This window comes from Balaenoptera musculus, chromosome 1 (assembly GCF_009873245.2).
Source record: "Balaenoptera musculus isolate JJ_BM4_2016_0621 chromosome 1, mBalMus1.pri.v3, whole genome shotgun sequence".
In the NCBI taxonomy this organism is placed as follows: Eukaryota; Metazoa; Chordata; class Mammalia; order Artiodactyla; family Balaenopteridae; genus Balaenoptera; species Balaenoptera musculus.
Window position 1 is genome coordinate 74,022,090 of NC_045785.1, and position 21,122 is coordinate 74,043,211.

The 21,122-nt window shown below is 36.6% G+C and overlaps 1 protein-coding gene across 1 annotated transcript; it reads left to right on the top strand.

Annotated features, from left to right (window-relative positions):
- The first annotated feature begins 1,598 nt into the window (after window positions 1-1,598).
- Window positions 1,599-20,719, top strand: RPF1 (ribosome production factor 1 homolog). The gene is made up of 9 exons (XM_036854270.1): window positions 1,599-1,868; window positions 2,686-2,742; window positions 4,857-4,937; window positions 13,153-13,248; window positions 13,831-13,984; window positions 18,818-18,900; window positions 19,286-19,467; window positions 19,641-19,767; window positions 20,408-20,719. The coding sequence occupies exons 1-9, from the start codon at window positions 1,641-1,643 to the stop codon at window positions 20,447-20,449; spliced, it is 1,050 nt and encodes a 349-aa protein (XP_036710165.1). The 5' UTR covers window positions 1,599-1,640; the 3' UTR covers window positions 20,450-20,719.
- The last annotated feature ends 403 nt before the right edge of the window (window positions 20,720-21,122 follow it).

Genomic DNA, 21,122 nt, shown 5'->3' on the forward strand with positions numbered 1-21,122 from the left:
GGTAGTACGTTTTAGTGGGACTCGTATTCTAAAAGACAGTTTTGATGTTTTTAATGTCCTGTTTAAAAGAACTTAAAAAGGTGAAAAACGCAGTATAGACACCAAAATGTTGGATCATCGAAACACCCAATGTCAATATTGAAATATATAACTTGAAATTAAGACAATTTCTGGATAATCAAGTGCTGACCATAAACCAAAAGGAATTCTGTTTGGAGGGCATTTTCATAAAAAATTAAAATGAGAAATACAGAAAAATTTAACCACTGGGGAAACACTTTCTTCTCTTGGCTTCCATGACACTCTACTCTCTTGTTTTTCCGTTCTCATTCTCCTTTACTAGGTCCTCCTTTTCTCTCCAGCTCTTCATGTGGGGCTGCTCCAGGGTTCAGTCCTTCATCCTCTTCTATTTTTCAGTTCTTTATCTACACTCATTATAATGGTTTCAAATACTATCCGTTTGCTGATGACTCCCTAGTTTCGCTCTCTAGCCCACATTTCTCTCTCCTGCTGCAGAACCACACATCCCAACTGACTACCTGACAACATGATGACAAGTAAGCATCTCAAACTTAACATAACATTCCGTTACTGAAGTCTTGATCTTACCCTTCAAACTTGCTCCACCTGAAGTCTGTCCCATCTCAACTGATGGTAACTCCATCCTTCCAGTCACTCGGTTAAAAAATCTTGGAGTCATCCAAGACTCTTCTCTTTCTCTCATGCCTTTTATTCAATCGTAGGAAGAATCTGATCACTTCTTACCACCTCCACTAGAACCACCCTGGTTCACGACATTCATTTCGCCCCTCCTGTCACTTTCCCTCCCCTACAGTCCTTTCTCAAAAGAAGAGTCTGAGTGATGCTTTTAAAATGTGTCAGGTCACGCCATTCCTTTTCTCAAATCCTCCAAGAAATCTTCATGTCACATAAAAGCCAAAGTCCTTACAAAACCCTACACAATCTGGCACCCTAACCCCCACCCCACCCCCGCCAGCACTTACTCTCCTTTCTCATTTGACTCCTGGCTTCCACGGTGTTTCCTGAACAAGCTAGGCTTGCTACTGACTAGGAGCCTTGGAGCTGTAAGTTTCCTTTGCCTGGACAGCTTTTCTCAGATTAACAGATCTTCCCCCAATTAACTGCATAGTATGCCCCATTACCTCCTTCAAATCTCTGCTCAATAATGAAGCCCACTCTGAGAATCCTATTTAAGAGTTGTAATCTGCCCCTCTATCCCCTCATCTTCTTTTACCCTGTTCTATTCTTTCCACACCGTGCACTACTTAATATTAATAGCTTACCACACTAATTATTTGGGAGCTCATTTTAGTCTCTAGTAGAATGTAAACTCTATATACTTCAAAGATTGTTTTGTTCTTAGGTTTTAGGGGCTTGGCACATGGAAAACGCTCAATAACGGATTCCACCAACTCATCATTTCACTGTTCACATGGCTGGGCAAGCTCCCTAAACTCTCCTTAAGCCTAAATTTCAGCACCTTCTTAAACCGCTAGAACTCACTAAACTATACATTTTCCTTTAAGAACTTTCCGACCCCGGAAGTAATAGCTTAAGGACGGGGGTTAGAGGAGAAAGCTACTTCCGTTTCCGTACAGACCACAAGGAGCAAAAATACCATGGCGAAGGCCGGGGATAAGAGCGGCGGCAGCGGAAACAAAGGCTTGAAACGCAAAGCCGCTACTGAAGAACGTCAGGAGGCTGCAGTCGCTGAGGATGGGACGACGGAAAGTGGGGTCCAACCCTCGAAGGCGGCTGCCTTTCCTCCAGGCTTCAGCGTTTCGGAGATTAAGAACAAACAGCGGCGACACTTAATGTTCACGCGGTGGAAACAGCAGCAGCGGAAGGTATGAGGCGCGGAGGCGCCAGAGCGCATGCGCGATGTCCCTCTAGCTCCCCTGGGGTGGAAGTTGGGGGGTGGAGGGGATGTAGAAGGGACATCTAACCCATTCTGGTGTGCAAGTATGGGGGAAGGGTGTCCTAGAAGACTTCTTGGGACTATAATTTCTAATCCGAGATCTGATGGATTGAGGGTCAACAAGCGCTGGGGGGAAAAAAAACCTGTTTTATATTGTGTGTCAAGCATTCTGTTCAGAAGTCGCCAGAAGTTACAGATTTACGGTACATCTTGCCGGTTCTTGATCATTTTAAAAGCACATTTTGTTTGTAAAATATTTGAGTAACTAGTGATGGTTTTATTGAAAACAACCTGAAAACTCCTCTCTCATTACCATTTATTTTTATTACTTTTCAAGACAAGCAACCAGCATAGCCACGGTTTTCTTTAGGATGCAACTTGCTAGGAATGCAAAACAAAACAACAAAAACTAGTTAACTTGTTTAGATGTACATTTTGCACTTTCACTTAATTTGAGGCTTTATAGTAAAAGATAAAGCTAGTGAAATTTTAAACATTTAAACTTGTCAATTTAGATTAGTGTTTTGAAGGAGCAGGATGTTTGTTAGAGAAATCTTATTGATTGGCTAGCTCATTTGGTTTACAATAACAGCTATGAAAATCTAAGTCAGGATGTTTATTTTAATACATTTCTAAGATTGCTCAGTTTAAATATTCATAGCATTAGTAATTTGTAGCTTCAGTATGTGTTTGTCATATAACTGGTGGTTTCTCAATATTGTTCTTTTTTTTCCCAAATCCTTTAGGAAAAGTTGGCAGCTAAGAAAAAACTTAAAAAAGAGAGAGAGGCTCTTGGTGATAAGGTAAATGAAACTTTTAGTCCTCTGCTATCTGTCTGGTATTGAGGAGTGCTGCCTGATACTTTCATTGAATCACTTTCTTTTAAAATTTATTATGAAATACTTTGGATATATAAAATGATATAAAAATAATACAGCATACCCCTTTCTATCCTTTACTCAGCTTAAGAAATTATGCATTAGTATATAGTGTTCAAGTTCTTGTGTACTTTTTTCTGATTGCTTTCCCCTCCAAAGAAACACTCATTGGGACTTCCCTGGTGGTCCAGTGGTTAAGAGGGTTAAGACGCCGCGCTTCCACTGCAGGGGGGCACCGGTTTCGAACTTAGATCCCGCCTGACATGAAAAAGATAAGCACTCATGAAATTGCTCTTTTTTTTTTTTTTTTTTTTTGAAATTGCTCTTTATTGCTCCCATGCACTTCCTTTATTACCTTTACTATGTTTGTGTCCCTAAACAGTAAACCCAGTAGTGGTGTTTTGCATGTTTTCAAAATTTCAAAATAGTGTGTCTACTTCAACTTGCTTATTTTACTTAACTTTATGTGTTTGAGAGGCAGAGACACATCTCCCTGACTGGGAATGGGGAAGATCCCCGGTTTAGGCCTGTAACTTGAGCTCTTCTGACTTGATGCGCTTTGTTATGCAAGGCTGGGGAATGGCTGGGCACAGCCTCTTCTGTTGTAGGGTTGGGGCGTGTAAGAATGAGAGCTGACTCTGAGGATAGGAATCTGCGAAGAGTGAGAATGGGGAGTGGGAGGAAGGTGAGATACCTGAGTGGATTATGGCAAAGAAGAGAGCAGAGATAATGCATCAAGAAAGGATTTGGCTATTTTTGTGATATTAACAAAAAGTGAAATCTTTCTATTGAAAAATTTTAAAAGAACTACTAAATACTTCTGCATTATTGCACAGCTACGTTATTTTCATTTTAGTTTCATTTTATTTATAGTTAGTTCTAGGTTACAATTTATACTTGCAAAATTTAAAAAATGTTCAACTTTTCCCCCCTCCCATCCCTTAAGATGAGGGACCAAGAAATGATAAGCATTTTTGAGAAAGGGAAAAATAATAGACTATATATATATATACTATATACAAACTAAACACTTCTTTTTCATGAATTCTCTTTAATAGTATTAGGTTAAATCACAGGAAGTTGCCAATATTAGACTGTTTTGACCTGCGAAATCCTATCAAGCAATCTTAGTCTTTTTTAAACTCTCAATAATCATTCAGTTATAGCAAATTAATATGCTGATCACCATTTGAAAATATCACCTTTCTTGCTTTTTGGATTGAAAGATGACTTCCTAGAACTGCCTCTTTTAAAAAAATTACTTAAAACTTAATATTCATTTCATAGAATAATAAAAAAATCCTAGTTTGTCAGTTCATATTCATCTCTGTTAGTGTACATATATTTTGGATTAGTTTTAGTCAGTATATGGTTATAGTTCTGTGTTCCTGCTCCTTAAAATTTCATTTACACAATATTTTGGTCCAAGCAAACAATATTGTGCATGATTGCTGATTCTAATGGTATTCCATTATGCTGGAAATGCTGTAGCCATTATCCTGTTGTTGGACATCTGCCCTATTTACTGTTCATTTCCACTAACCATAGTGATAATACATATTTCTTTGTGTAAATTGCTCCCCCTTTTCATTCCTTACCATAAATCCCCCAAACTAGAATTACTAGTTCAGCAGATGGAAACAGATTTATAGCTTTTCTTATATATTTCTGAATAGCTTTCTGAAAGTATTGAAACAAAGCTACATATATATGTACCTTTGTAATTTTTTCCCATTTGATATTTTTCTTCTTCATGAATAATTATTTTGATTCCAGTTTCTTCTCTCTGCTACTTCTGCCTGGTTTTAAGCCATTTTATTTAGTGTCAGCAATTCTTCCAGTATGTGCGTGTGTCTGCTCAGAGAATTAAAAAGCCTCTTACTCAATATTGTTATTAGGATTGATGTAGCAGTGGGTTGAAATGAGGAACAGATTGAGTTTTTGGATTATTTGCAGATTTCTGTTACTCTTCCCCAATCATAATGCAAAATTATTAATGTAAAATGCTCCTAAGACTTAACCCTTTTTCTTTTATTTAGGCTCCACCAAAGCCTATACCGAAGACCATTGACAACCAGCGAGTGTATGATGAAACCACAGTAGACCCTAATGATGAAGAGGTAATGTTAGAAGTCTTAAATGAATTTGGATGACCACACTTGATAAATTGTCTATTCGTATGTCAATGTTTAAAGTACTAGCTGGTGAAGATGTATAATGGACTGATTCAACTGTAATGTTGGCATATTATCATTATTTATTATAGATTATTTCATAATTGAGTTTTCCAACAATGCTATAGAAAAAGGCAGTAATTATTTATTTTCTAGAAAGGTATTGTATTTTATGCCTAGGTAAACTTATTTGTCATTTAATCTCTATAATAGTTCGAGTGTTTTTTAATGTCATTTGAAAAGCATTCCTCATACTATAGATTTTTGTAGTATTTGTTATACATTTGGACACCTAAGGATAACATTTGATGGTAATTTTGTGTCCTCATAAAACTCTTGGTTTCAAGATAATCTTCCACTTTTCACATTTTCCCTTTAAATAGTTTGCAACAGTACAGTGAGAGAATCAAGGTTTTAAAACTTTGTATATATATGCATTCTTTGATTTGTGTACGGGAAACTTGTTTTTGTTATATTTATTTGCTTTCAAACAATGCTGTTACCAACATTCTTTCCCATATTTCCTGGTATAGCCATTCATTCATTCAGTTTATCAGTCAGTTTTCCAGCAAATGCTTCTTGATTGCCTGCTATGTATGGAGATCTGTTTTAGGGACATGGGATTCATCAGTGCACAAAATACACATATACACAAAAAATTTCTGCCCACCCAGAGCTTACTTTCTAGGAAGAGAGACAAACAATGAACATAATAAAATAAATTATCATAGGTTAGCAAATGGTAGGTTACTAAAGTTAAATAGGGTAAAGGAGATTCAGGACAACTTGGTGTAGAGCGAGTTTGCAATTTTACATATGGGGGGGTGCATGAGAGAGAGTATCTGTGTGTGTGTGTGCCTGCATTTTATTTATTTCGACATAATTTCAGACTTAATAGAAAAGTAAGAATTCATGTGTACACTTCACCTGGATTTCCTAAATGTTAAATTATATCATACTTCATTTTCATTTATGTTCTCTCTGAAATGCTTGAGAGTAAGTCGCAGACATAAGCCCCTTTACTCATACATGCTTAGTGTTTTACCTATAAACTGTTTTTTTAATAAGCACAGTGTACAGTTTCCAAAATAAGACAATTAACATTGATATACATTATTATCTGATCTGTACAGCTTACTCAGATGTCACAATGATTTTTCATAAAAGAAAAATCCCAGTTCTTGCATTTCATCCCATTACAATGACTCTAACCTCCTTTAGTTTGGAAGAGTTCCTCAGAATTTGCTTTTAATGACACTGACGTTTTTGAAGAGTACAGACCAGGTATACTTGTAGAATGTCACTTAATATGAGTTTGATGTTTGCTCATGATTATATTCAGCTTATGTACTTTTGACAGGAGTACCACAGTTGTGATGTTATGTTCTTTTCAGTGCTCTTAGCAGGAGTCACATATTGTTGATTTTCCCATTACTGGTTATATTAACTTTCATCACATGATTAAAGTGGTGTCTGTCAGGTTTCTCCACTATAACTACTATTTTCCTCTTTGAATTTAATAAATATTTTGGGAGAGAGATACTTTGAGATTATATAAATAAATATATGTTACTCTTTAAACTCTCACTCAAGATTTTGCAATTACAAATAATTTTTTCCAGTCTGGTAGGTGCGAAATTGTATTTCCATGTAGTTTTAATTTGCTGTTCTTTCGTTATGAATGAGGTTGGACATCTTTTCATGTTTTCTTCCTTTCTTTCTAATCAATTGTTTGTTCATGTCTCTTGCCCATTTTTCTGTTGGTTAGGGTAGCAATTTTTATACAATGGTTAGGGTAGGCTTCATTGAGGAGATGACCTTTTAGCAAAGACTTGAAGGATGTGAAGAAATTAGCCATCTTTGGGCAGAAAGTAATCCAGGATAAGGGGACGTGGCCAGTGCAAAAGCTCTAAGGCAGGAACATGCTTAGTTTATTTTTGAGGATCAATAAGGAAGCCAGTATGCTGAAATTAAGTGAGCAAGAGGGAGGACTGTAGAAGAGGTGCCAGGAAAATACGGGGAAGGGAAGAGGCCAGATCAGTGACTTTGCCGGCCATTGTGAGGACTTCGGCTTTTATACTTAGTGAAATGAGGAGCCATTGGATGATTCTGAACAGGGCAATGATGTGGTTGTATTTAATTTTTTTAAGTAATTGGTTGCTTTACTGAGATAGCAGTCAGAGAGGTAAACAGACTAGTTAGGAAGCTAATCCAGGAAAGAGATGATGATGATGGTGGTGGTGGTGGTGATGATGATGATGATTGGGACCACAGTGGTTACAGTGAACGTTGAGAATCAGTCTGATTCCAAGGTTTGCGTTTTTGGCCTTGTTGTATTTTGAAATTAGGGCCACTAAGAATTTCTTGATATGAGGTGTTAGAGAAAGAGGATTCAAAGATGGTATTGAGGTATTTAGCCTGAGCAATTTGAAGGATAGAAATGATGGAATTATCATTGACAAGATATGGAACAGGCCTTGGCTGGAGATAAATTGGGGATCAAAGACGTGTAATGTAAAAGTTTCCCTAAATATTTACATAGGGGAGAATTTGTTAGGTCATGGGGTGTATAAATGTTCAACTTTACATGAAAGTGCCAAAATGTTTTCCAAAGTAGTGGCTGTATCATTTTGCATTCCCACGGTGTAAGAGCAATATTCCTGGTCATCCACGTTCTGACCAATGCTTGGTATATTCAGGTTAGTGATAAAGGGCTATCGCAGTGTGGCTTGAGTTTGCATTTCCCTGATTCCTAAAGTGGTTGAGCATCTTTTTACGCATGTACTGTGGTTTTGGTAGAGATATGCCAGCTCATGTCTTTTGCCCTATTTTCTATCCTGTAGTGTATTTTACTGATTTGTAGAATTACTCTAATTTCTACTAATCCTTTACATGTATTACAGATATCTTCCAATTTGTGGATTCTCTTTTTACTTTCTTCTTTGGTGTCTTTTGATGAACAAAAGTCCTTAATATAGTTGGGTTTAATTTTTTTTTTTGGTAGTGAATGCTTTTTTGTCATGTTTAAGAAATCTGTCTCTATCCTGTAATCATATGATATCATATTTTTTTTCCTAAAAGAACTGGAGAGCTACCTTTCACATTTATGTACTTAATTATCAGGAATGGATTTGTTTGGTGTGAGAAAGGAAACCAATTTCTTTCTTCCACTGCTCCCTCCTTCCCCCTCATACACAACCAGTTTCCCCAGCACCATTTTTGGAGCAGTACAGCCTTTTCCCATAGTAAATTGTAATGCTGTGTCATATATTAGGTATCCATATATGCTTAGTCTTTTTCTGGGCTATTTTTTTGGTAGTTTGTTGCTGTGTCAGTTCTTTACTTTCTTAATTATTTAGCTTCATTATAAGTTTGATACCCGTTAGGGCAAGATGCCCCTCCCCATTACCATCCTCAAATCCCTCTGTTCAGGAGTTTTCTCTTCCTGGACCTTTGGTCTTCCATATAAAATTATAAATTGTACTAAACCAGATCAGTTTGAGGATATATATATATATATATATATTGCTTAATTAGGTCTTGTTTGAATACTGAAAATGTATTTCAGTGAATTTCATTGTTTTCTTAATACAAGTTGTACACATGAATCTTGTTAGAGCTATTCCTGGGTATCTTACATTTTTTCTTATTAGTGTAAAGCACATCTCTTTGAAAACTGTTTAAATTGCTGATATACAAAAATGCAGTTGATTTTTTTAATACATTTTAAAAAATATCTATCTATCTATCTATCTATCTTTGGCTCCGTTGGGTCTTCGTTGCTGCGCGTGGGCTTTCTCTAGTTGCTGCAAGCGGAGGCTACTCTTCGTTGCGGTGCACAGCCTTCTCATTGCAGTGGCTTCTCTTGCTGCAGAGCACAGGTTCTAGGCCTGCAGGCTTCAGTAGTTGTGGCATGCAGGCTCAGTAGTTGTGGCTTGCAGGCTCCAGAGTGCAGCCTCAGTAGTTGTGGCACACGAGCTTAGTTGCTCCGCGGCATGCGGGATCTTCCTGGGCCAGGGATCGAACCCATGTCCCCTGCATTGGCAGGTGGATTCTTAACCACTGCGCCACCAGGGAAGTCCCTGCAATTGATTTTTGGATTGTGATCTTCTAACCAGTAGTTGACCTAAATTCATTTCTAATAATTTGTCTGAATGTTGTTTTCATTTCATGTTTAATCATTTCTGCAAATAAGTTTTTGTTTCTTACTTTCAATCCATTAACAGTTTCTTTTGTTCTTACTTAGAACCTCCAGCATGTTAAATAAATAGAAAAAGCAATATTAGCATCTGTGCCATGTTACTGATTTTAAAGAGAATACTTCCAGTGTATCATTATTAATGTTTATGTCATTAATGGTAGATTCTCCTTATGAGTTATGGAAATTCCATTTATTCTTTTTTTGCTGGGTTTTTTGTTTAACGAATGAATGTAGAAAGTTAGATGCTTTTCCTGCAAATATTAAGATAATTTATGCACTTTTTCTGCAGATATTGAGATGAAGGTGCAGTTTTCTCCTTTATTGCACTAATGTAGTAAATGAAATAGATTTTCTAATCTTAAACCTCTTGTATTCATGGGATAAATCCAATTTAGTTAAGATGACACAGACCTACTAGAGAATGGACTTGAGGATACGGGGAGGGGGAAGGGTAAGCTGGGACAAAGTGAGAGAGTGGCATTGACATATATACACTACCAAACATAAAATAGATAGCTAGTGGGAAGCAGCCGCATAGCACAGGGAGATCAGCTCGGTGCTTTGTGACCACCTAGAGGGGTGGGATAGGGAGGGTGGGAGGGAGGGAGATGCAAGAGGGAAGAGATATGGGGACATATGTATGTGTATAACTGATTCACTTTGTTATAAAGCAGAAACTAACACACCATTGTAAAGCAATTATACTCCAGTAAAGATGTTTAAAAAAAAAAAAGATGTTTTATCTTCTTAACATATTGTTTTGGTTTGTTACTACTTTGTTTAGAACATGTACATGTGTGTTCATGAGTGAGACTACAGTAATGTCCTATTTTCATTCCTAATTTATTTGGGCTTTTCACCAGAGATGTATCTGTTTTGTTTTTCTTTTCAAACTACTGTTTTCTTTAATCTTCTCTATTGAATCTTTGTTTTCTAATTCATTTATATCTCCTCTTACCTTTATTTCTTCTACACTCTGAGTTTATTTTGTTTTTATTTTTTTGATTAGCTTATTTTCATCTTTTTTATTATGAGCAACTAAGGTCATAAAATTCACTTTTGCTATAGCCCCCAAGTTTTAAGATGCATTTCTTTCATTATTGTTTAAATCTGAGTACCCCTTTTAATGAAAGATGATTTCTTCTTGTTTGCTGTATTTTTTTATTTCATTAGTTTTCCCCTGATCCTTGTTATTTCTTTCCTTCTGCTTACCTGGAAGAGCAAATGAAAGCTCTTCCATTTGCTCTTCTTTTTCTAGCTTCCTAAGATGGAAGCTTAGATTATTGATTTTATACTTTTTTCCTAGTATAAGCATATAAAGCTCTGGTTTTCCCTTAAGCACTGCTTTAGCCACATCCCATACATTTTGGTATGCTTGTTGTGTTTTCATTTTCATTCTGTTCAAGACATTTTCTAATTTTTCTTGTGATTTCTTCTTTGGCTTATGATTTTCAAGAAGTGTCCTGTTTAATTTCCAAATATTTGAGGATTTCCCAGATTCCTTTCTGCTGTTGATTTCTAATTCAATTTTATTGTGGTGTGGGACATATTTTGTTTGATTTCAGTCCTTTTCAATTAAAGAAATGTCCTAGCATAAATAAGATCTATTCTGAAGAATGATTTATCACAATCTACTTCAAGTAAATACTGACACGATTCTGGTAAAATACAGCAAGTTTGCACCAGTATAGCTTCATGACCCTCCACTCTTACTCATGCTATTATTGTCAGCACACGTTGTTATATATTACATCTGTCTATGTTATAAACCCAGTGTTGTATTTACTGCTTTAAACATCCTCATGTTTTTTTAAAGAAATTAAGAGCATACACACACAACACACCCACAAAGTCTTTTATGTTTACCTTCATCGTTACCTATTTACAGTGCTCTTCTTTCCTGCCTCTGGATCAGAGTTACCATCTGGTATCATTCTCTTTCAGCTTTTAGGACTTTCTTAAGCCTTTGTTTTTATAGCAGGTCTGATAGCTAATTATCTGTTTTTGTTTATCTGAAAGTGTGCCTATTTTGCCTTCAGTTTTGAAAGAATTTTGTGGGATATAGAATCCTTGGTTGACTTTTTTTTTCTTCTGGTACTTTGAACTTGTTCCATTGCATTTTGACCTTCATTATTTCTCTTGAGAAAGCAGCCATTAATAATCATTGTTCCCATGTACATGATTTATTTTTTTCTTCTTTCAAAATTTTCTGTTTTTTGGCTTTTACCAGTTTGACACTGATGTGTTCAGGTGTTGTTCTTTCTTTTTATTCTACTTAAGGTTTTCTGAGTTTGGACCTTAAGTTAGAGTTTTTCATCCTTTATTTCTTCGAATATTTTTTTTCTGCCCTCTTCTCTCCTTCAGGGACTTCGTTTTCACACACACTGTTGAAATGGTTAAGAGTGTTCTAAAAGTTTCTGCAGCTTTGCTCCTTTTGCGATGATTGTGTTCTCCATTCTTTGGATTGGATACTCATTAATCTATTTTCAAGTTTACTGATTATTCTGTATCTTAGATCTGCTATTAAGCCTGTATTTTTCCTTAATTCCTTGAATATATCTGTTATAGCTGCTTTCAAATTTTCACTAAATTCAACATCTGGGCCCACTCAGTCAGTTTTTATTGACTTCTCTTTTCCTGATTATAAGTCATACTTTTCTGTTTCTTTGTATATCTGATATTTTGGTTGAAAATTGGACATTTTAGAAAACATTGCAATAACTCTGGATTGTTTTATTTTTTAAGGGTTATTGATTCTTTTTGTTTTAGTAACTTGTCTGGACTTAAACTGGAATCTGTTTGACAGTAGCATTATGTTACTACTCAGTTGGTTATTTTTAACATGCCTCCCTAGGGACTGTCCCTGTGTTTGTGTGGCTTAATGGTCAGCCAGTGATTTGGGTAGAGGTTGTGTTGTGACACCATGAACCCCTAAGACATATATACCCTCTGCCAGCTGAGCTGTGTGTGGATTGAGGAATGCATTCAGAGTTGCAGCCATTTCTCAAGTCTTCCTTGCCTTTCAGGTGCACTGGATTCTCAGGTCTCTCTCATGCGTAGTTTAGCTGTCAGTCAGGGATTTGGGGAGAGATTATGTCAGTCCCTCTATGATTTTTACTTCCAGAGCTCTCATTAAATTTTGGGCTGGTCCACATCTACCCTGAACTGGGCCTGTAATCTTGGATTGGCAAAGCTAGGGTCTTCACACCTGCCCCTCCTTGAATCTGGTCCACCACCTCTGGATTCAGGATTGCTGGTTCTCGCCTACTATCAGTCCTGAAGTTGGCAAAGTTACTGTTTTCACCAACCAGGTTGATAGAGGAAATGGAATAGCTCTAGGCAAGATTCTTTTTTTTTTTTTTTTTTTTAAGAAATTCATGTTCTTTTATTTATTTATTTATGACTGTGTTGAGTCTTCGTTTCTGTGCGAGGGCTTTCTCTAGTTGCGGCAAGTGGGGACCACTCTTCATCGCGGTGCGCGGGCCTCTCACCATCGCGGCCTCTCTTGTTGCGGAGCACAGGCTCCAGACGCGCAGGCTCAGTAATTGTGGCTCACGGGCCCAGTTGCTCTGTGGCATGTGGGATCTTCCCAGACCAGGGCTCGAACCCGTGTCCCCTGCATTGGCAGGCAGATTCTCAACCACTGCGCTACCAGGGAAGCCCTAGGCAAGATTCTTGATGTTCTTGCCCACAGATGTATCCATTTTTCAAGAATAAACGCATCTCAGTGTGTGTCTTGAAATTCTTTTTGACAGTTTTTTTCCAGTTTTATATTAGTATTCTTCAGGTAGAAAATTACCCAACCTCTTCATGTTGCCATTAACCTAAGTCCCTCCTGGGCCCTCTTTAAATCACCAGTCAGCTAGGTAGGTAGTGTTATAGAATCCCTACTGGAACTACTTTTAAAATGCTGGCCCATTAGAATGTTTGATGTAAAATTATCTCTCTTTCTGTTTTCAGGTTGCTTATGATGAAGCTACGGATGAATTTGCTTCTTACTTCAACAGACAAACTTCTCCCAAGATTCTCATCACTACATCAGATAGACCTCATGGGGTAAACATATCAATTAGTATAGCTCTTGAATTCTTAATTTTCTTACATTACTTAGATTATTTAAAAGAACTCTGTTCAGAAGAGTTAAATTATTAGTAATTGCCTTAGATTATGCCTGTAAATAAGTTAAATAAAATGTAATGGTGATGTGATATAGGTTCACTAAGCATGATTCTTCAGGATAGGCCTTCTCAGCCTCAGCACTGTTAGTATTTTGGGCTGGATAATTTTTTATTATGCAGATTGTCCTGTTCATTATAGGATGTTTAGCAGCATCTCTGGCCTCTATGCACTAGATATCAGTAGCAGCCAAACCCCACACTACCACCAGTCATAACCACCAAAAATGCTTCCAGATGTTGCCAAACATCCCTTGATGGCAAAATTGTCCCTAGTTGAGAACCACTGCTTTAGGTTGATCAGCCTTTGATGGATGAAACATTGTTTAGGTTTCACTCTTTCCCTAGCCTTGCTCTTTTAATAACACCATCTTATAATAATTACTTCTTTGCTTATAAACATATGCCACGCTGATTTGTATCCTTTTTCACTTTTGAGGATTTTTGTTATTTTGTTTTATAGAGAACAGTACGACTCTGTGAACAGCTCTCCACAGTTATACCAAACTCACATGTTTATTACAGAAGAGGACTGGCTCTGAAAAAAATTATTCCACAGTGCATCTCAAGAGATTTCACAGACCTGATTGTTATTAATGAAGATCGTAAAATACCAAGTATCCTTTGTTTTTTTACGGAAGTTTTCCTGTCTAAACAAGAGACAACTTCAGGGAATTCATAATCCAGTATGAGAAAAGAAACATGTAAACAAACAAAAATATAGTGTGGATAGTACAATTAAGAGAGAAATACAGGATACAGTGCAAACTCTGGTAAAATCTGCCCTGGGGATATCAGGGAGGAAGTACTTGATAGAAAAAAATGCTTAAACCCCGTCTAGGTGGATATGGGTGAATGAGGTAAGGAAGAGGAAGAGTACCCACTGCAAAAATAACCGTTTGGAAAGATAGAGGCATGAAGGTGCTGACCCAGGTGGGGATCTGCAACTGTCATTTGATATGACTAGATTTTTTGGTGCCAGAGGTGGTATCACAGGATTGCATTTTTGAAGTAGGTATTTGGGCCCATATTATGTATTAACTAGTATATCAGATGCCAAGAATAATCTATCCTTTTACCATGAATCACAGATCTGAGGTGAATGTGTTCCCTAAACCCTAGGTGTTTCTTCCTGTTGTGAGGTAAGAGATCATATAAAGGATGCCTAGATTTTTTGTCATTGCTATTGTTTTACTCATCTCATGGTGGCCTGTGAACTCAGTAACTTTAAGATGGCCAGTTGAATAAGTCCAAATTATTAAAACAAGATTATTAAGGACCTATAAACAATGGGGACAGTACTTCTCTGCTGCCAGGGTAACATTTTTTTTCTTAAATCAATGAACACTTTTTAAAAAATAATGGTTTACAAGCTGGTTTTTTTTTTCATCTAAATAATTTTTATGGCTTTTATTGTTTTCAATATAAGTTAAAGACTTTACCCACTTGTACAGGTTGCTTTTCAGAGACTTTTAAGACTAAAACTAGCTTTGTATTGTGGTATATTGTTGGTCATTTTATAATTTGGCCGGATCGTGAGTTACTGTAACAAAGTAACAAAAATCTCTTGAATACTTAACTATTCCAGAAGAGATCTGTTTTAAGGTAGTTGTTGCCTTTTTAAAACTACCCTCCCAACATAAGGTGGCAAGGTCTGCGTTCCTCTATTTTTGGCAGTTAAAAACCCATCATCATTTCATTACTAGCAAGCCTGCTAGTAACTCTTTGCTAAGAAGCAAGCATTTATCAATTCAATAAACATTCTATCCATCTCTTGCCTTTAGAAAGCTTATATTCTCTTTACTTTATAATACTGTGTTGTCTTTTTACCCAAAATGTATTAATATTTTTCTGTTTACCATATTGGACACCCTAGAGAGTAAGTTAACCATCAGGTAATTAAGGTACCATCGGTACACAGACCTGATTTAAGGAAATAATTAGGCTACTTAAGTAATCCAAATGTGAAATTGCTTACTCCCATTCATATAAACATATATATACAGTCTGCCCTCCCTGTCCATGGGTTCTGCATCTGCGGATTCAACCAACCGGATTGAAAGTTGGAGGGCTTACTCTGCTATGCCAGTTTATATAAGGGACTTGGATCTGCCATCCATGGTGGGTCCCAGAACCAGTCCCCCACATATACTGAGGGAAAATTACCCAAGACTTTAATTTTTGGATACAGAATCATGCAGCAGTTTCTAAAAGTCCTCATGATTGGAAGTTTTATAAGTATAATCCTGCCTGGATGTTAATTTTTATAATTTCAAAGATGTTTCACTTTCTTTTCTGATTAACATCTAGTAATGCAGCTGATGTCGAAGTATCAGTGAAAGACACTAGGAAAACAAATCTCTTGATTTGCTTGATCACATAGAATGATCTTCAGACTAATGGACATTGGTAAGCCAGACTGGAAGTCCATCTTGGATAAAGAGATTATAAGATAAGGCAAAGAATATCTGCAGAAACTTGTAAATGAGACTGTTGCTCTGAGGAAGATATGAGACAGGTAAATGGAGGAAGGACAGTGGCTAATCTTTGCCATGATTCCCCCCCCCCCCCCCCCCGCCAAAAAAAAAATGTAGAATTAAAGGGAGAATAATTTGTAAGCACCTAATAGAAATAGTGGTGATTCCTAGAGACTTAACATGGGCTCACAAATAACAAATCATGACTCCTAATGATGGCACTTGGAGAAAAGTTGAAAGAATTGAAGATATCCAGCCTGGAAATAAGAAAGTGGGAACATGACAGCTGTCTAAAGATATATTGACAGTAGGAAGGGCTACTGTGTGCCATATGGTGGAAATTTATAGGGGTATACATTTTTGACTTATTCTAGAAAAGAACTTCATTATCCTACCAGTAGCCTTGTGGCTTTGGGTCAGGCAGATGTGATATCAAATTCAGAGTTCATTACTTGCTATTTTTGTGAATTTAGTCAAGTTTCTTAGTCAGTTTCCTCATATTTTAAATGTAGGAAATAATACCTATCTTTGGGGTTCCCACAAGGATCACATTAAATGTATTATGTTTCAGAGGCATAGTGCCTGGCCTGTACTAGGCATTTTTTAAATTGTGGTGCAGTGGGAAGCATGAAGGCTTTTTCTAGAGAGACAGACTTCCTCTATTCATTATTTCTAAATGGAAATTTGAGGTAGGATAAGTATTTGTGCTTTTGGCAGCTTATAGGGTGTTTTACATTCCTAGCCTTTGTATCAATCGTAACAAAATGCCTCTATACATTTCTAAATGGAAATTACCAGTCAAGGGTTTGGGCTCAGGTGTAACCCCACTCCAGTTGAGATCTACTGCCATGTAGCACTGAAACTTGGGTTGAATCTACCTGACCCTTCTCAAACTCTTCCTCATTGCTAAAATCAGTAGGACTCCTATTTTACATGGTTTGGGTTGGAGATTAGCAATAACATTAATAAAGCCTTTTGTACAATGCAGGTACTTACGAATTGATACATCTGGATTCTGTAGTTTCTTTTGACACAAACCACAATTTAGTGGGAATGTTCTGGAAAGGATTCAAGCCTTGATTTAGGTTGAAAGAAATGACTTGTACCTCTCTTAACCCCCTCAAGATTTTATGATTTTTTTCAATGTGCAAATGATACAGAAATACTTTGGCCTGTACCTCATGAGGTTGAACTTTTGGTGAGTCCTTGAAGGAAAGAATTCAAACATTTACTGATAATCTGCTATGTAGTAGGCACTAGTATCTGTCAGAAATTAGTTAATGGATTTGTTGGGAAGAAAGGCATTTTACATGACTGTAACTCAAATGACAAGTGCTGTAGTAACTAACAGTGAGATCGAGAATATTTAGAGCTTAATTTTGACTGTAAAGAAGTGGCATTTGAAGTGGGCCTTAATGAATGAGTAAAATATTGTAGATATTTGAAATAGCATGAGCAAAAATCACGATAGGATTAATGTGTATGGCGTGTGAGAGACTGTCATTGTCTACCAGCTGGGAAGCAATATGGGGAGACAACAGGTTAGAAAGGTAGTTTGGAGCCACAGCATGACTGCTGTGACGATGTCTTAAATCTATATAGATGAGTCTGTGGTGAGAGTAGTTTGAAATTAGCTACAGCTGTCAAACTCTCACAGTATCCAGTTTTTCAAATAGCACATGAGGAGCTATGGTACAGATACAGTGACACAGCCGAGTCCCATAGCTTAGTAACTGTAGAACCAAGGCCTGAATCCAACCTGATTTAGTCTATATTAGAAGATGTACTTGAAATGGTGAGAGAGGTCAAACCAAGCAAGATACTGTTTTCCTAATCTGGGTGAAAAATCTCAAGGACCTCAATTAAGACAATAACAATTGGGGTAAAGAGGAAGCTATAGAAGTGAGGAATTTAGGAAGGTAAAAGCAGTAAATAGGATTTGATGGGAGGAGGAAGGTGATGATGATAACCACCATAGTTTTTCAGTAGATGAATGGGAGAATGTTGATTTTTTTTTTAATCTTGGATTTTATATATTTTTTTATACAGCAGGTTATTAGTCATCCATTTTATACACATCAGTGTATACATGTCAATCCCAATCTCCCAGTTCATCATGTTGATGGCTTTTAAATATGGCAACATGTTTTATAAAACTCATATTGTGTGCGGATAGACTTAAAACAGTCTAATTCTGACCTCCTTTTAAGGTTAAGTATTTGAAAGAATCAGGTTGTGCTACAAAGACTTGAGGTATGTTGTGTAGTTTAGCCGCATTCCAAACTTTTAAAGCCCTTGGGCTGCTAATCCTGCTGATTGTAGGTAGTTGTCTTATACCATTCGTAGTTTAGAGTGTCTAGCCTAATTCTGTTTGTGGTAGGGTCAGTAAGTGGTTAATTAATTGGTTGATTTTAAATTGTGGTACAGTAATCCCAAGAATTAAGACCATGTCTCTTGAGAACACTAATAACCTCGATTTCCAGAAAAGAGTTTGTCACTGGTCTTGTAGGATGATATTCAAAACTGCATATCCTGACCTTACAAATGTGTAAGACGTATATATATGTATGAAAGTGTGCCTTTTAAGAGTTATAAAGCCTCTGAACGTAGAGGTAAACTTATATTCCATTTGCAATGCTACAGTTATGCTAGAATCTCATCCTTTTAGAGTATTAGAGTAGTGTACTTCAGTTGAATGCCGAACATACCCTACAGCTATTTACCATATTGTGAAGAGAAAAAGTAGGACTGCTATAGGTTAGTCTATTTTTCTGAAAGATTTAGGTTGACTTCGGTGTCTTGAGTTTTGGGTATAGTAAGAAAATCTGTTAAGCCAGAGGAATACATGCACCCACCTATTTACCTAGCTACAGATTTTAGGAGGCTTTGGGCATACAAAGGACTAGTTATTTAAACAATTTAAGACTTAGATTACAGAGTGTAATCTAAATGTGTTCTTAGCTTTGTGAACAGACGGATTAATTCTGAGTCACTTGCCAAATGGCCCAACTGCTCATTTTAAAATGAGCAGTGTTCGTCTGCGTAAAGAAATTAAGGTAAGTTTTATGCATTCCTTGATTGGTATTGGTCTCCTCACAGTATTTGATCAGTAAATGCTATAACCTATATAGATCTAATTGATTTTAATAATGGTATTTGCTCTTCTGGTTAAAGGGACAGTTTTGTGTACTGACCGTTTTCTTGTGAGATTATAATTGAGTTACGGCAGACAAGCAGTAGCCTTCGTTAATATGAAACATGTCACTTTTTAGTAGAACTTTCTTTTTGGTGCATTCACTGCATATTAAATAATTTTAGATAAATCTTATTTCATGGGTTTGATTAAGCCATTAAGATAACTAAAATGTTTCAATGGCATGTAAATTCCAAAACTTGAAATTGCAGTGAGATCGTTATTGTGACTTTCCATCATTTTTCTAGAGAAGAGGCAAGGAGCCCACAGAACACATACCTGAAATAATTTTAAACAATTTTACCACACGGCTGGGTCATTCTGTTGGACGTATGTTTGCATCTCTCTTTCCCCATAATCCTCAATTTACTGGAAGGCAGGTTGCCACATTCCACAATCAACGGGATTATATCTTCTTCAGATTTCACAGGTGAGAAACTCCTTGGACTTCAATGATGAAATACATTTTACACACAAACCTGTTTTCTAATGTATTCTGACAAGTATTGTAGATGAGAAATTATCTTTCAAACTGTCATATTAAAGAAATAACAGTTTGGGTTCATTCACACTAATTTCCTTAACTCTATTTTATCTTTGAAGATACATATTCAAGAGTGAAAAGAAAGTCGGAATTCAGGAACTTGGACCACGTTTTACCTTAAAATTAAGATCTCTTCAGAAAGGAACCTTTGATTCTAAATATGGAGAATATGAATGGGTCCATAAGGTATGTGCTTACTCTAAGAAAAGCCATTTAGAGAATTTTAAAAGGATGGAATGAGAATAAAACCACGTACTTTAAGCTTTGGGTGTTTATACCTTAAGTTAGGCTTCTGAATTTCTTCCCAGGAGCTAGCAATAACCAATCTCTGATACAGTGTTGTGGTCTAGAGATTAACCCTGGTTCATCTGAAATATCCCTAAAGATCAGTGGTTCTCAAAGTGGGACCAGTAGCATCACCTAAGGACCTGTTACGAAGGCAGACTGTTGGGCTACAGACCTGCTCAATCAGTAACTTAGGGAGTGGGCCAGCAGTCTGTTTATGAGCCTGTGTTATAATGATTCTGCAGCATGCTTGAACATTATTGCTATAGAGGTTTTATAGAAGTTTGGAGATCATTTTAAATCATAAATGAAAACTTGAATACTTTAAAACACATAATTTTTCAACCTAATAAGAAATATTTCACTTAAGTATGACTAAAATTTTATATATATTATGCACACACATATTGGAACAGTAATTTCCAATACTTTTTATATTAGAGCTAAAGACTTAAATTGTCTCAGAGACAAACCTAGAGGTCCTTTTTTTATAGCACTGTTACAGATTGTTTACTTTTGTTGTTGTTTTTCTAATTTTCAGCCCCGGGAAATGGATACAAGTAGAAGAAAATTCCATTTATAAAGTACTGAGGGGATAGTATTGGATTGTGCTGACAGGCCTATCTTGAATTTATGAAAGAAGACCCTTTTCAAAATGGCATTTACTGATTTCATAAGCCTTCTGTCATGTCTGGATAAAGTACCAAGTGCCATGAATTGCCACTCACTATTTATGTAGCAAATAAAAGGTCATTTTGGTAAGAGTTTATAAATTCAGGTTTCCTAAAGCTTAATTCTCTTTTATTTTTAGGTAATTGTTAATAGTTGAAATTGGGATCAGCATTCAAACTAACATTCCTGTTTGTACTTTCATGGAACATGTGGGCTGGAGAGAAGTACAGTGCTTGGTAGATACTGTGTAGCCCACTGGTTTTGTATCAGACTGATCTTCATAGTTTTAATTCTGTTTCCAGAAAATACATATATTTGGGGGTGAGGATTCTAGGATGTTTTAACATTTCCTTAAGCCTTTCAAGAAGGGTAGAAATTTTTAAAGCAAAGTGGTTTGCCAAGGACTTAAAGCAAAAGTTGCAAATTATTGATGCTAGTCTTTGGTACTTCTTTACCTCATTACGTTGTACTGTAGTGCTCCACTCAGGAATTACCTCGGGCTCTGAAATTTTTCTCTTCCATCTTGTAATGGAATTCTTATATCTAGTCTTTACTATCCTTACTGGGAGAGCCATCTGTTATGA